At 48.5% G+C, this 15,400-nt stretch overlaps 1 protein-coding gene across 3 annotated transcripts; it reads left to right on the plus strand.

Annotated features, from left to right (window-relative positions):
• The first annotated feature begins 158 nt into the window (after positions 1 to 158).
• Positions 159 to 15,345, plus strand: SMARCD1 (SWI/SNF related BAF chromatin remodeling complex subunit D1). Of its 3 annotated transcripts, XR_011496802.1 has the most exons (14): positions 159 to 1,108; positions 1,727 to 1,914; positions 2,212 to 2,254; positions 2,349 to 2,471; positions 2,955 to 3,077; positions 4,137 to 4,253; positions 5,544 to 5,645; positions 5,936 to 6,097; positions 6,188 to 6,285; positions 7,530 to 7,665; positions 9,825 to 9,947; positions 11,066 to 11,167; positions 11,298 to 11,901; positions 15,141 to 15,345. XR_011496802.1 is itself a non-coding variant. In XM_014862882.3 (13 exons), exons 1-13 carry the CDS (start codon positions 563 to 565, stop codon positions 11,349 to 11,351), a joined length of 1,917 nt encoding a protein of 638 aa, XP_014718368.3. In that variant the 5' UTR covers positions 159 to 562; the 3' UTR covers positions 11,352 to 13,039. The 3 variants fall into 3 exon arrangements, 2 of the variants coding, with proteins under 2 accessions (XP_014718368.3, XP_070350121.1); XM_014862882.3 differs by lacking the exon at positions 15,141 to 15,345 and having other exon boundaries at positions 11,298 to 13,039; XM_070494020.1 differs by lacking the exons at positions 2,955 to 3,077; positions 15,141 to 15,345 and having other exon boundaries at positions 11,298 to 13,039.
• The last annotated feature ends 55 nt before the right edge of the window (positions 15,346 to 15,400 follow it).

The raw sequence follows: 15,400 nt of genomic DNA on the forward strand, positions 1-15,400 counted from the left end.
AGCATTTAGGCCTTCCCACTAAGTGCCTAGATCTGAGTTTGGCTTGGGGCCAAACAATCAGGGGAGGAGTGAGGCTTGAGCAGGGAGACTCTGGTCATCCTGGGATGGGACAGGCTGACCATCACACCAAGAATGGTTTGAACCACTGGGCAGGGAAAGAGGGAGTCATCAAAGGCAACAAAGATCCCAAAGATAAGTCCTAGCACAAAGGATTCTTTGGAGAGGGGCAGAGTCAAAATTCAAAATAAATTTAAAATCCGGAAGCAGGTTACGTTAAAGTTCAGGGACGAAGTTGGGTTGAGGTTCCAGCGTGAGGTAGTTATTGAGGCACTTTATCTGTGGAATGAGTCCTGCGCTGAGCCACAAGATCTGGATTCTAGGCTTCGACTTTACTGCTAACTTGTTAGTTGACCTTTGCCAAGTCATTTACTCTCTGAGTTCAGCTTTCGTGTTTGTCAAACAGAATAAACAGTGCGTTCTCCTCTTCAGCCCCCCGAGCTTATAGCAGTAAGAGAAGGAAACAAAAAACAATCAAAGCGCTTTGGAAACGCACGGCGCGAAGATGAAGCAGTTATTCCATCACCCTCCTCATCAGAGCCTTGGGGCTGGGGCTGTGGTCCACTTTCCAGGTCCTTGTCTTCCTCCCGTCGCCTGGGGGCGCCCGATCACAGGGCCTCTCTATCCCCGAGGTCGTCTCGATGGTTTTCCCTCCGGGGCTGTGAAGGCGGGAGGGAGTGGTCAGTACGCCTTTTCCGCTAGTCGCCCCCCTCTAGCCCACAGTCTCGGTGCCCTGAGCCTCCCGTGCCGGCCGGCCGGCCGGGCGGACAGGCGGGCGCGCGGGGGGCGCGCGGGGGGCGCGGGGGGCGCGCGGGGGGCGGGGGGAGTTCCGGTTCCGGTTCTTTGTGCAGCTGCAGCAGCGGCTCCGGGGAAGATGGCGGCCCGGGCAGGTTTCCAGTCTGTGGCTCCGAGCGGCGGTGCCGGAGCCTCTGGAGGGGCCGGCGCGGCGGCGGCTCTGGGCCCGGGCGGGACTCCGGGGCCTCCTGTGCGAATGGGCCCGGCGCCGGGTCAAGGGCTGTACCGCTCCCCGATGCCCGGAGCGGCCTATCCGGTGAGTGGGGCGGGAGGAGGGGCGCGCGGGCCGGGGGCGGAGCCGAGCGGGGGCCTGGGAGTGACAGGGGTGGGGGAGAAGTAGGAGGGACTCCCCTGGGAGGGGTTTGAGCCCTGAGTCCGGGTAGGGGGAGGCAGTTAGCATCCCCACCTGCTTCTAGGGACATTGTTTCCGTGGGGAGTCAGGGTATAGAACCACGGGGGATGAAATCGGGCCAGGGGTGGGCATAGGAGGGCTGGAGTGCGAAAGGGTTTGGGCAGCTCCTGCCCAGAGGAACACGAAAGATGTAGTACTGTCTGAGTAAATGTGAGATTAGAAGACCTCTCCAGTGTGTCAGATAGAAAGACTGGGGAGAATTTGAGTATAATCTGATTATCTCTTAGCTTTTGGGCTATATTCTCCTGTAGAATCACAACTGGAACAGAGGAAGCTCCAGTTATTTATGTTTTAAAGAGACAGAGGGCTCGGCTCCCATTGTGCTCCACTCCACCCCCAGCCTTGTTTCATTCAAAGAACTCAGGCATCCCTCCCCCCCCCCCCCCCCCCCCCCGGCTTTCGCTTTCTTGGTGGGGTTAGTAGGGGAAGCCATGACATCTCTGGGTCTTCTCCCCTCTGTAGAGACCAGGTATGCTGCCAGGCAGCCGAATGACACCTCAGGGACCTTCCATGGGACCCCCTGGCTATGGGGGGAACCCTTCAGTCCGACCTGGCCTGGCCCAGTCAGGGATGGACCAGTCCCGCAAGAGACCTGCACCTCAGCAGATCCAGCAGGTCCAGCAGCAGGCGGTCCAAAATCGAAATCACAAGTAAGATGACCCAGGGCAGAGGGAGGGAGGAATGGAGGGAAGGAGGGAGGAGAAAGAGGAGGCCTGTGAGGACACAGGTCTGGGAGTACCTGAACCCAGAGGTAGTGGTGCTGTGTCAGCAGATGGGTGCTCGTTCTTAAGAATGCCTTGTGTTGGTTGGGGGCAGGAGGGGTGTGTCTTTGATTTGAGGGAAACTTTGCAGTCCCTCCACTTTACTATAAATGGAGGTGCTGACAGCCTGTTTTCATGTTCTGGCTAGTTCCATCCCAACCTGATAACAGTATTTATTCCAAACAGTGCAAAGAAAAAGAAGATGGCTGACAAAATTCTACCTCAAAGGGTGAGTCCAGGCTGTAGGTTTTCTTGAAGGTGCGGTGAGTTTGAGAATAGAGATGGTCAGCTCTAGGTCCTAATGACATCTTTCTGTTCCTAAGATTCGTGAACTGGTACCAGAATCCCAGGCTTATATGGATCTCTTGGCTTTTGAAAGGAAACTGGACCAGACTATCATGAGGAAACGGCTAGATATCCAGGAGGCTTTGAAACGTCCCATCAAGGTAACGCAGGAGAGGGCTAGGCAGAGAGCCAAAGGAGAGGACTCGGGAACCTTCAGTAGGCTCAGGATGAGAAATCAAAGGCGCAGCACAGCTCTCCTTGGCATTTAAATTACATCTCTCCCTTCCGCCTACGAACTGAGAATTACATTAGCAGCATAAGAACAGAACTGCAAAGGGGGAGGGACTTTTGCTATCTCTTGCACCAGAAATGTACCCTGTCTGTGTTTTTGCTATAACTGCTCTGCCACCTTGGGAACCTGGCACCTTGCATGACTTTGTCCATCTGACATCCCAGTGTATGCACTTGCACTCAGGCCAGTGGCCAGTACTCCTCTTCTAGATGGAATCTCCATCCACCCACCCCAGGGACTGGGTAGACAGTAAGCCAGTCTGTTAGGAGTAATTTTGGGGTTTGGGGAGACCCTTGTCTTCAACATCAAACCACTGAAGCCCCACCATCAATCCTGTTTCTGCCTTCCTCAGCAAAAACGGAAGCTGCGAATTTTCATTTCTAACACTTTCAATCCGGCTAAGTCAGATGCCGAGGATGGGGAAGGGACGGTGGCTTCCTGGGAGCTTCGGGTAGAAGGACGGCTCCTGGAGGATGTGAGTTCAAGGTCCACCGTGGTCGGCATCTAGGGTGGGAGCTGCTGGGAACAAGCAGTGTTGTTTGATTGGCAGGAAACATAACTGGTGCTCACAGCTCCTGTTGGAAACAGCAGGGAGAGGGTCACAGTGTTCCCTGCATTAAAAGACAATGGTTCTTTGTGTCTGGCTCCCACAGCTTGGCCCTCACTGTGTTATCATATCGAGTACTTTATTGTCCTGGGATTTGACTTGTTGTTTACCTTCCTCCTGATGGTGCTGGCCATTGGGATTTAGCAATATCTGCAGATTATTTAGTGAGGTTTGGTTTTTTTTTTCAGTCGAGTCAGTTTGCACTTAGCATTTGAGGCCATGCTTTCCTCTCTGAGTCCTTGAGGTCCTTGATTCCCACTGGCACCTCCATCTTTCCAACTTTTGTTGGAGATATCTCACAGGTTAAGTGGGATAGATTTCTCTGACAGGGTCTTTGTTGCTTCATGTGGAACATTAGCAGCCAGGTGATAGCCCCCAAACCTCCCACCCGAGAAGCTCCTTGGGGAAGCTCACCTTTCCCTCCCTTACAGCCTCTGGCTCTCTATTTTTAGCTGTTCGCAGGCAAGCTAATTTGAATGCATTTTTGCAGGAGAACCAGGGCTCAGTGTCAGAGCCTCCTTTTCTATGTAGGTCCAGTCCATCTGCTAGTGGTGTCATTCCATCCAAATAAAGCTGTTTTTGTTCTGACTGCCTATTGCCTGTGATTCATTTCCCCTCTAGAGTCAGACTTTTCTCGGTTCAGACTCGCTTTGTTATGTGCAACGATTTGGCTTAACTTGCCTCATTTCTCTTGGGGACATGAGGTGGGTGAGTCAGTGACCCTGTACATGTTATAGTCTGCTTCTTCGGGGTTCTCTTGCTACTGCTGTGACTTGTTTAATACTCACAGATACCTACCTTGCCATCTCAGCAGACGTTTTTGAGTTTTTCCCCATTGATGTTGTGGGTTCCTTTTTTTATGAGACTTTGTCTTGGGGAATTTCTTCTGGCCTTTTCTAACAAATGACTTCTCCTCTTTTCCTCTAGTCAGCCTTGTCCAAATATGATGCCACCAAACAAAAGAGGAAGTTCTCTTCCTTTTTTAAGTCCTTGGTGATCGAACTGGACAAAGACCTGTATGGGCCAGACAACCATCTGGTAGAAGTGAGTAGTTCTGCCTTCTAGGTGTTGACTCTATGACTGGAGGATGATGGACTTGGAAGCCAAACTTTAATGCCTAGGGAGAGAGGAGGTATATTAAATAAAGGGTTACACCAGGTGCACAGTACTACCATTGCAGTTTGCACGTTGACCTCCAGGTGGCACTACCTGTGTTTAGTTCTGGTACTGTTTGGACCCAAGAGCTCTTGCAGTCTGACTTGTCCCACCTTTTTACTGTAACTATCCTGATTGCTGCCCCCACTTTCAAGGGAAATTCTAATGGAGGCCTGTTATACATGCCAGGCCATCTCTGCATCTTGCTGATTAATAATGGTGAGCCGTAGTAATCCACACACCATTCGCATTTTTTCCTGCTAGGTGCTGTCATGAAGGGGGTTAACTAGTAGGGTTCTAGTCCTTGCCAAGGTTACCTTTATAGATCTGGGACTTCCTTCTGGTCCCTGCTCTGTTTAGATTCACATGCCAAATCATCAAAAATCATTTATTATAGTGCCTGATTACACAGTGTTCTGTGGATCATGTTAGCGATAGTGTTCCTTGGGATACAGTCAAAACCACAGTGAGACAGTCCCACGCTCCAAGTGAACTTAACTTGCTCCTTTCTTCGCCAGTGTAGCCACAGCCCCTTAACCTCAACCACTAAGAGACATGGGAAGGTCTTTACCATCTAATAAGGGAAGTAAGTCATAGAATCAATAGAAATTTGTAAATATGTTTACCTTACCTTTATAGCAGTAGAGCATAGTGACTAAGAACGTGGACTGTAGAATCAGACACACCAGAGCTCAAATTGCAGCTTTGCCACTTATTGGCTATTTGACCGTAGACAAGCTACTTCACTCTTCTAAGCATTAGTTTTCTCATCTCTAAAATAGGCATAATCATGCCTATCTTGTATGGATGTTGTGGGAATTAAATGAGATAATCCAAGTAAATGTCTTAGAATACTCTCACACATAGTAAGTGCTCAGTAAGTGATAGCTACGTTATTTTACTGTGCAAGTATGTATTGTCCATTTGTGGATAAAATTATCACTGAAAATTCAGGCTAATTTAAATGCGACCCTTAATAGTCAAAATTAAAAGGTTAATCTACGTATACACAGACAGTAATCCCAAAGCCATATGCAGTTTTTAAAAATGTCTCATGCTATTGCTCTTCTCCAGTAGCCTCAGTAATCAAAGTTGAATATTCAGTCATTACAGAAGCTCTTCCCTCCCACCCCAGCTCTTCCTCTGGGAGAGCACCCCCTGACATCTTCCTCTCTGTAGTGGCACAGGACCGCCACTACCCAGGAGACGGATGGCTTCCAGGTGAAGCGGCCAGGAGACGTGAATGTACGGTGTACTGTCCTGCTGATGCTGGATTACCAGGTATTGTGTGGTGATGAGAGGGGGGTCCTGCTTTCACAGTTACATCCCATCAGCAGTCTGACATTTAAAGGTTTAAGTCTAGTTGTGGATACTTTGCCACCAGAATGTAAGCTCCCTAAATATAAGATATGGTCTTAGTCATCTCTAAGTTCCTCCTAGTGTTTATCTGCCCCAAGAAAGCACTACATTAATGCTTGTTGAATGCCTTGAATGTATGCCATGCTATGCACCCCAAAATGAATTTAGCCCCGCTCACTACCTTCATCTCTGTACTCTTTGGTTATCTGCAGCCCCCCCAGTTTAAATTAGACCCTCGCCTGGCTCGGCTCCTGGGCATCCACACCCAGACCCGTCCAGTGATCATCCAAGCACTGTGGCAATACATTAAGACGCATAAGCTCCAGGACCCTCATGAGCGGGAGTTTGTCATCTGTGACAAGTACCTCCAGCAGGTGAGAAAAGGACCCATTCTTTTGCTAGCATCTGTGGAGCACCAGTGCTCAAAATGCCAACTTCTTAGCTGCTTCTACTCTTTCCCTCAGATCTTTGAGTCTCAGCGTATGAAGTTTTCAGAGATCCCTCAACGCCTCCACGCCTTGCTTATGCCACCAGAGCCCATCATCATTAACCATGTCATCAGGTAAGCATGTATATGGGAGGCGGCATGCTGGAGCTGGCTTGTACCTGCTTGCACATGCCAGTTGTCAAATTTTCAGGAATTTTGCAAGCGGGTTAAACAAAGCCGTTGTTTAAAATTAAATATATAAACTTAAAATTAAATATGTTATATTAAAAATGAGGGCAATATATACTCAAAAACTTATAATTTCCTTATTATTTTATGATATCTTAGGAGTTACTTGTGTTTTTGAGATTATTTATGTCTATTGTGTCTGTATGGTGGAAATACTATGTAATGATGTGTTACTGCACATCTCTTCCCAGCTCCTTTATCCGTGATGTAGTGTTGGCAGCTTGAAATCAACCATTTTGGGAATATTTAAACCACAGAAATTGACAAATGCTACAAATCAGGGCCTTTTTTTTTTCATTTCTTTTGGAAAATCAGTTGTTACACGTTTACCAGCTCATCACTGATGGGTGACCATCTCTTCTCCGGATGGTGGGATATTCCAATCAGAGACTCGCAGTGCCTTATCTCCATCTGCGTTTTTCTTCAGAAGATGGTTGAACAGGGCATCTCTAGGCAGATGTGGAGCGAAGGAAGGCACTTCCTCCTCAAAGCAGCATGTCCCTGTGGTCAGATGTAGTCTCTGCCTTCTTTCCCTTACTCCATATTAATTCCAATAAAGGCCTTCCTTTCTTTAGACCCTGAACCATCACTTAGCCAGTAGTAATTCCTACAACCTCTATACTGGGTCGGTAGAAGCTAGTTTGTCCTGTATTCCTGTGCTTAAAGTTAGGCCACTTTTTATTTTATTTTGTATGGTTTGTGTTTTGTTTGAATTTATTTTCAGGGTTAATTTTAGTTTAACAGGCAGAAAGGTACACAAGATGCTGAAAGTATCTTTCCTTAGGGGAGGGAGAAACTGTTCACTGGATATCTTTTGTACTATTTGATTTTTTACTGAATCCAATTTTAATAGAATCCAATTGACTTTTTTAAAAAATCAACTTTATTGAGGTTCATATACTATAGGTCACACCTATTTAAAATATAGTTTGATGAGTTTTAGCAAATGTATACACCATGTAGCTACCACTGCAAGGAAGGTAGAGAACATTTCTGTCACACCCACAACTTCTCTTGTGCCCTTTTGCAGTCAACCCCTTTTCCTTCATTCTTGGGCCATCTTTTTGATGCTGTGTAATTAGGTCTTGGGGTACAAGCCCTTTACCAGGCCCCTTTGGTTTCCTCCCCAGTGTTGACCCAAATGATCAGAAAAAGACGGCTTGTTATGACATTGATGTGGAAGTGGATGATACCTTGAAGACCCAGATGAATTCTTTCCTCTTGTCTACTGCCAGCCAGCAGGAGATTGCTACTCTAGACAACAAGGTAGGGGCCTCTGCTCCAGGTAGTTCGGGTGCCACAAGCGCTGTATCACAGCTTCTAGGCTGCCTTTTGATTTTTGGTATTCATTCAAAATGTAGTGACACCCATTATATGCCAGGCACTCCTTGGTGCTGGCTGGAGCCAGACACACGAATTCGGATTCTGCCTATACCTTTCAATAGTTTTAAGTCTCACTTTCTGGTCTGTGAAATAAAGACCATAATACTTATTTTTAGAAGGTTGTTATCCAGGATTAAACGAGACGATGTATGTAAAGACACAACATTGTATCTGGCACATAACAACAAACAGTAGTTTCTGCTCTTGTTACTATCATTATTATCATTGACATTATTAGACATAGTCCAAGCAAGTAAAGCCAGAAATGCTCTGGGAACACAAAGGAGAACAGGGAGGCTTTCCTGGAAGAGTTGATGCCCCAACTAAATCTTGAAGGACAAAGTGGGAGCTAACAAAAGGGGAGAAAGGATAGTGGTGCTTAGGGGTGTGGGAGGCAGAGGACATTCTAGAAAGAGAGAACAGGGTATGTAAAGATCCAGAGATAAGAGAGAGAGCCTGGTATGTTCAAGTTGCCCAGGCCATTTAGTGTGCTAGATACAGCTCAGCGTGCCAGGGATGGGAAGTTTGGAGAAAGGAAACTGGATAGGGAAGCAGGAGCCTAATGAAGAAGAAGCTTTGATACAGGGAAAACTGTTTGTACTTTGTCCTGAAGACTGGAGGGACTGATGCTATTTAGATTTAGAATGATCACTGGCAGGAAGGTAGAGAAGTAGTTGGTAGTTGTAACAGGGGCAGGTCTAGAGGCAGGAAGCCCAATTAGGAGGCCGGTGCAGTAATGCATATGAGATATGTCGAGTGCCTAAACCTCTGGTACTGACAGTGAGGATGGAAATGAGCAGACAGATTTGAGAGGTGTCAGAGTAGAACTGAGGGATTCGGACACTTTGGAGGGGGATGGTGGGGTGCGCATGAGGGAGAAGGAAGCATTATAGTGACTCCCAGGATTTTAGCTTGGGTGCACAGTAGTATTCATTCAGATTGAGAACAGGAGAAGCAAGTGTTGAGAGAAAGGTAGTGAATTTAGCTTTGGAGAGTTTAAGGTACCTTGAGATGTCAAGCAGTTAGATTGGTTGGAGTTTAGAAAATGGATTCTGGTCTTCAGACTGGGGACTCATTACCCTGTCACTGGTAATAGAAGACATACAAGTAGATGAAATTGCTGTAAAGAGTATAGAGGGCTGGCCCAGTGGCCCAGCAGTTAAGTGCGCACATTCTGCTTCAGCAGCCCAAAGTTCGCGGGTTCAGATCCCGGGTGCAGACATGGCACCACTCATCAAGCCATGCTGTGGCAGGTGTCCCACATATAAAGTAGAGGAAGATGGGCATGGATGTTAGCTGAGGGCTACTCTTCCTCAGCAAAAAGAGGAGGATTGGCAGCGGTTAGCTCAGGGCTAATCCTCCTCAAAAAAAAAAAAAGAAAAAGAGTATGCAAAGGGGTCCAGCCCCATGGCAGAGTGGTTAAGTTCGCACACTCTGCTTTGGCGGCCCAGGATTTCGCCGGTTTGGATCCTGGGCGTGGATGTGACACCGCTCATCAGGCCATGCTGAGGCGGCGTCCCACATGCCACAACTAGAAGGACCCACAACTAAAATATACAACTATGTACTGGGGGGATTTGGGATGAAAAAGCAGAAAAAAAAAAGATTGGCAACAGTTGTTAGCTCAAGTGCCAATCTTAAAAAAAAAAATAGTATGGAGAATAAGAGGGCAGAGAACAAAAGCCATGGACCACAGCTTTTGAGACAGAGAGGCTTCTATACCACTTCTTTTTTATCTGAGAGTGTTTTTGGACCCATTTGTGCTGTGGATTAAGTATTCACCTTGTAGCTTCATCCATAGTGGATACTGTGGAGACTAGAAGGACAACTTCTCTCACGTGGGGTATATAGAGACACAGTGCAAATTACCTGCTGAAAGAGTGCTGAGTGCCGGAGCTGCTGGGGCTCTGGGCAGAAGCGCTATTTCTAAGTGGCACTCTACCTAGGTTTGGGGTGGCCAATGGAGATGTCAGACACTGTCTGCCATTTTACTTTGCGTTTTCCCAGTTTGAAAATGTTATGAGCTTCCTTCCTCCTTTCAGATCCATGAGACAATAGAAACTATCAATCAACTGAAGACCCAGCGGGAATTCATGCTGAGCTTTGCCAGAGACCCTCAGGGTTTCATCAACGACTGGCTTCAGTCCCAGTGCCGGGACCTCAAGGTAAAGAACCTAGGAGAGGCGCAAAGGGACTTAGGTCAGGGAGGCACACATTTGCTTTCTCTCTGTAGCATCTGATAGAAGAGCCAGAGGGGGAAGTGAGGGACCAGATCTCCTTTAGTGTGTTCCGGGGTCCATTCTACAATAAAGTAGGGAAATGGAGGTGGAACCATCAGGAGTTTATCTGGTACCTACTCTGTGCTATCACTCTGCACCATATCGTAGGGGATGCAGAGTGGAAAATTTGATCCCTGCTTTCAAAGCAGCATGCACTCTGTTTGGAGAAACTAGGCTAATATGGTTTAGAAAGTAGTAAACCCTGTAAGACATTATTGGAACTCATGAGTACCAATAAGATAATTCAGAGAATGGAGATCAATGAGGCTAGGATAGCTGGGAAGGGCTCCATGGAGAATTTGGGATTTGAGGTATTTCCCAGAGGGAGCACCATGAGAACAAGCAAGAAGGGAGGAATGGGCACAGAGTGTGTGAAACGTGCCCTCAGTTCTTGCCTATCCTGTGGTGACTGTGATTACAATTATAGAGGCTGAGCAGAGGGGCAGGGAACAGGGGGTGCCAGCAAGTGTCCCTGAAGAAGGCAGTGGCTTGTTGGTAGCTGGGCGTGACTTGGCGTTTGTATTGGTGGTTTGCCAAGTACCGCACACTGGCTGGCTTAAACTACAGCAGTTCATCAGCTCACAGTTCTGGAGGCTGGAAGTCGGAAATCGAGGTGTCAGCAGGGGTTGTTCCTTCTGAGGGCTGTGAGGGAGACTGTTCCAGGCCTTTCTCCCAGCTTGCCGCACCCTCAGGCATTTCTTTGTTTGCAGATGGTATTCTCCATGTGTCTTCACTTCGTCTCCCTCTGTGCACGTCTGTCCCTGTGTCCAAGTTTCCCCTTTTTATAAGGACAGCAGTCATATTGGATTAGGCCCACCCTAATGACCTTATCTTACCTTGATCATCTGGCAAAGACCCTGTTTCCAAATAAGGCCACATTCACAGGTGCTGGGGAGTTAGGATTTTGACATCTTTTAGAGGGATACACTTCAGTCCATAACATAACAGATGTGAAGGAAAGAAACAGTCTATTCTCCTCTGTCTTCCCATGCCGTCTCCCTCAGACCATGACCGACGTGGTGGGTAACCCAGAGGAAGAGCGCCGAGCTGAATTCTACTTCCAGCCTTGGGCTCAGGAGGCCGTGTGCCGATACTTCTACTCCAAGGTAGACGCCTGGGTTCACAGGGGAGACTAACAAAAGGCAATGGGTCTGCACCGCTGACGGGGGTCACTGGTTTTAGGTACCAACTTCTGGCTTGTCTCAACTTCCACTCCCTCCACTGTTTTCTCCCTAGGTGCAGCAGAGACGACAAGAATTAGAGCAAGCCCTGGGAATCCGAAATACATAGGGCCTCTCCCACAGCCCTCATGTGGCTGCGCCGATTCTTTATTTGGGCCCTGTGCTGCCTGCCTCATAGCACCTGCCTTGGTCTTGCTTGGGGCCTTCCAGGGGATGCTGTTGGTTCAAGGACAACACCAGAATGAAGAGGGTCTCATGTTTCTGTCTCACAAGACACCTATTACCCTCTTCTCCACCCCATCCCTTCCTACCCCCAGCTTCCCTTTGCCCCACAAAGTTCCCATGTGCCTCTACCCTCCCCTGGTCTACATAGGACCTCTAGATAGTATTAGAGAGAGAACCTGTAGTGGTAATCAGTGCATTGACTGGACTGGGCCTAAGGCCAGGTGGTCTTCAAGGGGACTGGCTGCCCTGATCCTGCCCTTCGGAGACCCAGGAGTTGGGAGCTTTAGCCCTTTCTCCGAGACTCAGGCCTAGGGGCACTCTATAAGCTAGTTGACCTTGGCTCTCCTGAGAACAGAATCCAATTTCCTTCCTTCCCTCCACAGGTTTGGAGCAAACTCTCCGTTCACTTGTTGCCCTCTAGCACTGAGCCCCAGGTCAGTCCGCAGCCCTCTGGATGGGCCTGCTGTCTCAGTACTTCTCTTACTCCCTCATAGGGGGTCCACATCAGTATTGGAGTTTGTTCTTTGTTGCTCCCTCCCAGCACACTCCCTGTAGCTGCTCTTTTTGGGATTCCTTCTTTGTCCTAACCCAGGGCGTTTGGGTGGGGGAATCTTGCCTTTCCCTGTCAGAGCCCCAGGGATCTAACCTGGGGTACTGTCATTGCCAGCAGAGGCTGTTCCTTCCTGCTGTTGCTTGGAGGTATGACTCATTCATTCGCTCCACCCTGCCTGCCCCATCCCTTTATGGAGAAACAGGCCTGAAATCAAACGGGTAAAAGCCCTGGGCCATCCCTGTCTTCCTACCCCTGTCTGCCCAGTTGACACCCACTGGTGACTTCTAGGGCACTGAGGAGTGAAAGCGCCTAGGGCTGGAGAAGAGCTCTGAGTGGGTTTGTGACTCTGCCTCTCCCTGCCTCACAGGATCGTGACTCCCCAGCCCCTGCCCTTAAAGCTTCAGACCCCTCAGGTAGCAGCAGGACCTTGTGATCTTGGCCCCTTGGAACTGAGATGGTTTTGCATCTTTCCAGGAGAGCCTCAGATTCTCCTTCCAGGTTGTATCACCCCGAGTTAGCTTATCCCAGGCTCGCAGACAACACAGCAGGGTGGGAGACAGCTGGGCACAGAGGGGGAATTCCGTTCAGCATGGGCACTAAACCCACAGAACTGACAAAGCCCCTGCTTCCCCACCCCCTCCTCAGGCTCCTGCGAGCACATCCCCCAACTCCATGTCCCTGTCTGTTCCGCAGTGGGAACAGCAGAATTTCTCCCCATCTTCTCCTTCCTGCTATTATCCCACCCCTCCCTTGAAAGGTTCTCCCCACAGTGACACTGGACAACCTCTGTCCTTGGGGCTGGAACCATGAGAAGGAAGCTCAGCACTCCTATACAGTGTCCCTGTTGAAGATAACTGTTTTTATTAACTGAATTATTATGTTTTTTTTCATGGACCAAGATTTTTTTTGTACCGTCCCCTTATCGATGTCACCCAGTTTTAATAAAAGAATCTTCCAAAGGATGGGTCACCCTACCTACTAAGAGCTCTTCCCTGAGCTCTTTCTCTTCCAGTACCACTAGACGTGCTCGTGGTGTTTGCTTATTTTACTTGACAAGTATTTATTGAGTATCTGCTGTGTGCCAGCTGTGGTGCTAGGCACAGGGGATGTGGAAAATGAGGTTCCTATCCTGTGGGCCTCAGGTTCTTACCTTAGAGGTTGCTCTGTCAGCCCCGGGGTGGAGTCCAAGCAGGCCAGGTGCTGGTTGAGATTATTGGGCTTCATCAGTAGATTTTGGAGTTCTGCCCCCAGTTCCCTTTAGTAAGGTACTAACAAGACAGTGGCACTGCTGTCTTCTCCCTTCTCCTGAGCTTGAGTGCGTTGTCCTTGGGTGTCTGTCCTCCCTTAGGCTTACGAACCTGAGCGTCCTATAGAGTTCTACTACTCAGGGCTCCTATTTAGACACAGGCCAGGGCCTGCACAGCTAAAGACATTGGTGTCCCCTGTGCCTGCCATTCTTTAAGCTCCCACTTTCATGGCTCTGATTAAGATTTCAGTTTCTCTTTTTTGAGGAAGATTAGCCCTGAGCTAACTACTGCCAATCCTCCTCTTTTTGTTGAGGAAGACTGGCCCTGAGCTAACATCTGTGCCCATCTTCCTCTACTTTATATGTGGGACGCCTACCACAGCATGGCTTTTGCCAAGTGGTGCCATGTCCGCACCCAGGATCTGAACCGGCGAACCCCGGGCCACTGAGAAGAAGAACATGTGAACTTAACTGCTGTGCCACTGGGCTGGCTCCAAGATTTCAGTTCTTAAGGTCACCATGCAAGTGCTGTGTTGTCATTCTCATACTGTAGACAACCAAGCCCTCATTGGCAGAGCTGAGAAGACTGCTCAGGATTGATAGTCCTGTTAGCACAAGCATGAAATTCTGCTGCAGTTCTCATCAGAATGTGCCTGCGTCCCCACCTGGTGGATCATTACTTTCCTCGTTTGTGCCGTTATGTAGCTTGCTTCTACCCAAGAAGGAGTTTTAGAACATAGGATGAGTGCAGCCACATTCCAAAGTTGTAGCTAAAAAATTACCCTTTGCTTCCATGGATGGGAATACTCAAGTCTAGCCCCTATGTAATCACACTCACCAAGGATACAACCAATGTTCCCAATCTGGAACTTGGGGTTTTATCAGACTTGAGTAGGGAAAGCAGAGAAGAGTGTGTGTGGGTGATAACTTGGAGTGGAAAAAATTGATGTCAAGGACATTGAAATGGCATCTGTTTTTACCCAGGCTAATTACATGTGTAATGAATGGCTGATGAACCATTATTAATTTCAAGCAAATAATCTGCAGTTTGCTCTTGGGAAAAGAGCTCTAGTGGTACAGATAACTTCCTGTGACGAGCCAAATTTGAATCTCTGCACACTTTTTATTCCTATATAAATGAACAAATTCTTTGTCTCCACACTAAAAGTGTTTGTAGGGGCAAAGTGAGAAATGGAAGCATTTAGGCAAAAACAAGGGAGTTATTTTATGCATGAACATCTATTCTTTGGGGGTCCTATCATATGTGCCAGGGACAGAAGAATTCTTTTTCTTCCAACACCCATAATCAGTGCTCCCAGCTGGCAGCCTGGTGCTGGTGTCTTTGTCTCCGTGTCAGTGCAGTCACAGTGATCTGTGGGTGGCTGGCTCTTAGTAAGCACAACTTTGTTCCTAAGGGAAACAATCAACCGCCGATTTCGTGTATGTTCCCCTATGGAACGCCCTCGTGATGGGCAGACAATATGGTGGGCTTTTCCTGGGCAGTTCCTAGAATTTAGGAAACCGTTTCTTCCAAGTCGTGACCTTATGCCCACTTACCCTGCCCCAGTGGTTGTGCTCAGACCTCTCGCCAGCCAGCAGTGGCCCAGGGGGATGGAAACACCCACTAAGCAGTGTGCCAAGCCAGGAGGTCAGCATGTGAGCACACAGCAGTGTCTGCCCTCTAGGCCAAGGTGCACAGACAGCTGGAGTTTTGGGGGCCTTTGCCCCACTCTCCAAATCAGCCTAGAAACCAGAGCTCCTCCTCTTAGTGAAACAGATGGCTGTGGGCAATTAGAGCCCTGAACTGCTCAGTGTGTTCCTTCCGTTCTCCCCCTCCCCCAAAAATCACACATCCCACTTGCTCTCAATTACAGGATCTGAGACCACAAAGCTCCACAGAGGTCACAGCTGCTGCAGGTCCTGCATCCCTTCCTCTTTCTGGCTTCTGCAAACTCGCCACTCACCTGAGGGAGCCCCTAGTGTGGTAGCTTGGAAACCCAAGGAAGAACTGAAGGGAGCTCAAAGCCTCTCAAAGACAGCGAACACGTGGCTGCCTTCTTTTCTGTCCTGTCCTCTTCTGTAAGCCCAGAGTCTACAAAAGGAGAATTGTGGGCCACTTGGCATTAGAGCCTCC

Source organism: Equus asinus, chromosome 22 (genome assembly GCF_041296235.1).
Source record: "Equus asinus isolate D_3611 breed Donkey chromosome 22, EquAss-T2T_v2, whole genome shotgun sequence".
Classification (NCBI taxonomy): Eukaryota; Metazoa; Chordata; class Mammalia; order Perissodactyla; family Equidae; genus Equus; species Equus asinus.

What these genes read in the sequence shown, in the direction of transcription:
- SMARCD1 (XM_014862882.3), top strand. Translation starts at nt 563, where the DNA reads ATGAAGCAGTTATTCCATCACCCTCCTCATCAGAGCCTTGGGGCTGGG. An exon ending in AAGGACGGCTCCTGGAGGAT is followed by an intron (nt 3,078 to 4,136) that starts GTGAGTTCAAGG and finishes CTTTTCCTCTAG; the next exon opens with TCAGCCTTGTCCAAATATGA. An exon ending in ATCATTAACCATGTCATCAG is followed by an intron (nt 6,286 to 7,529) that starts GTAAGCATGTAT and finishes TTTCCTCCCCAG; the next exon opens with TGTTGACCCAAATGATCAGA.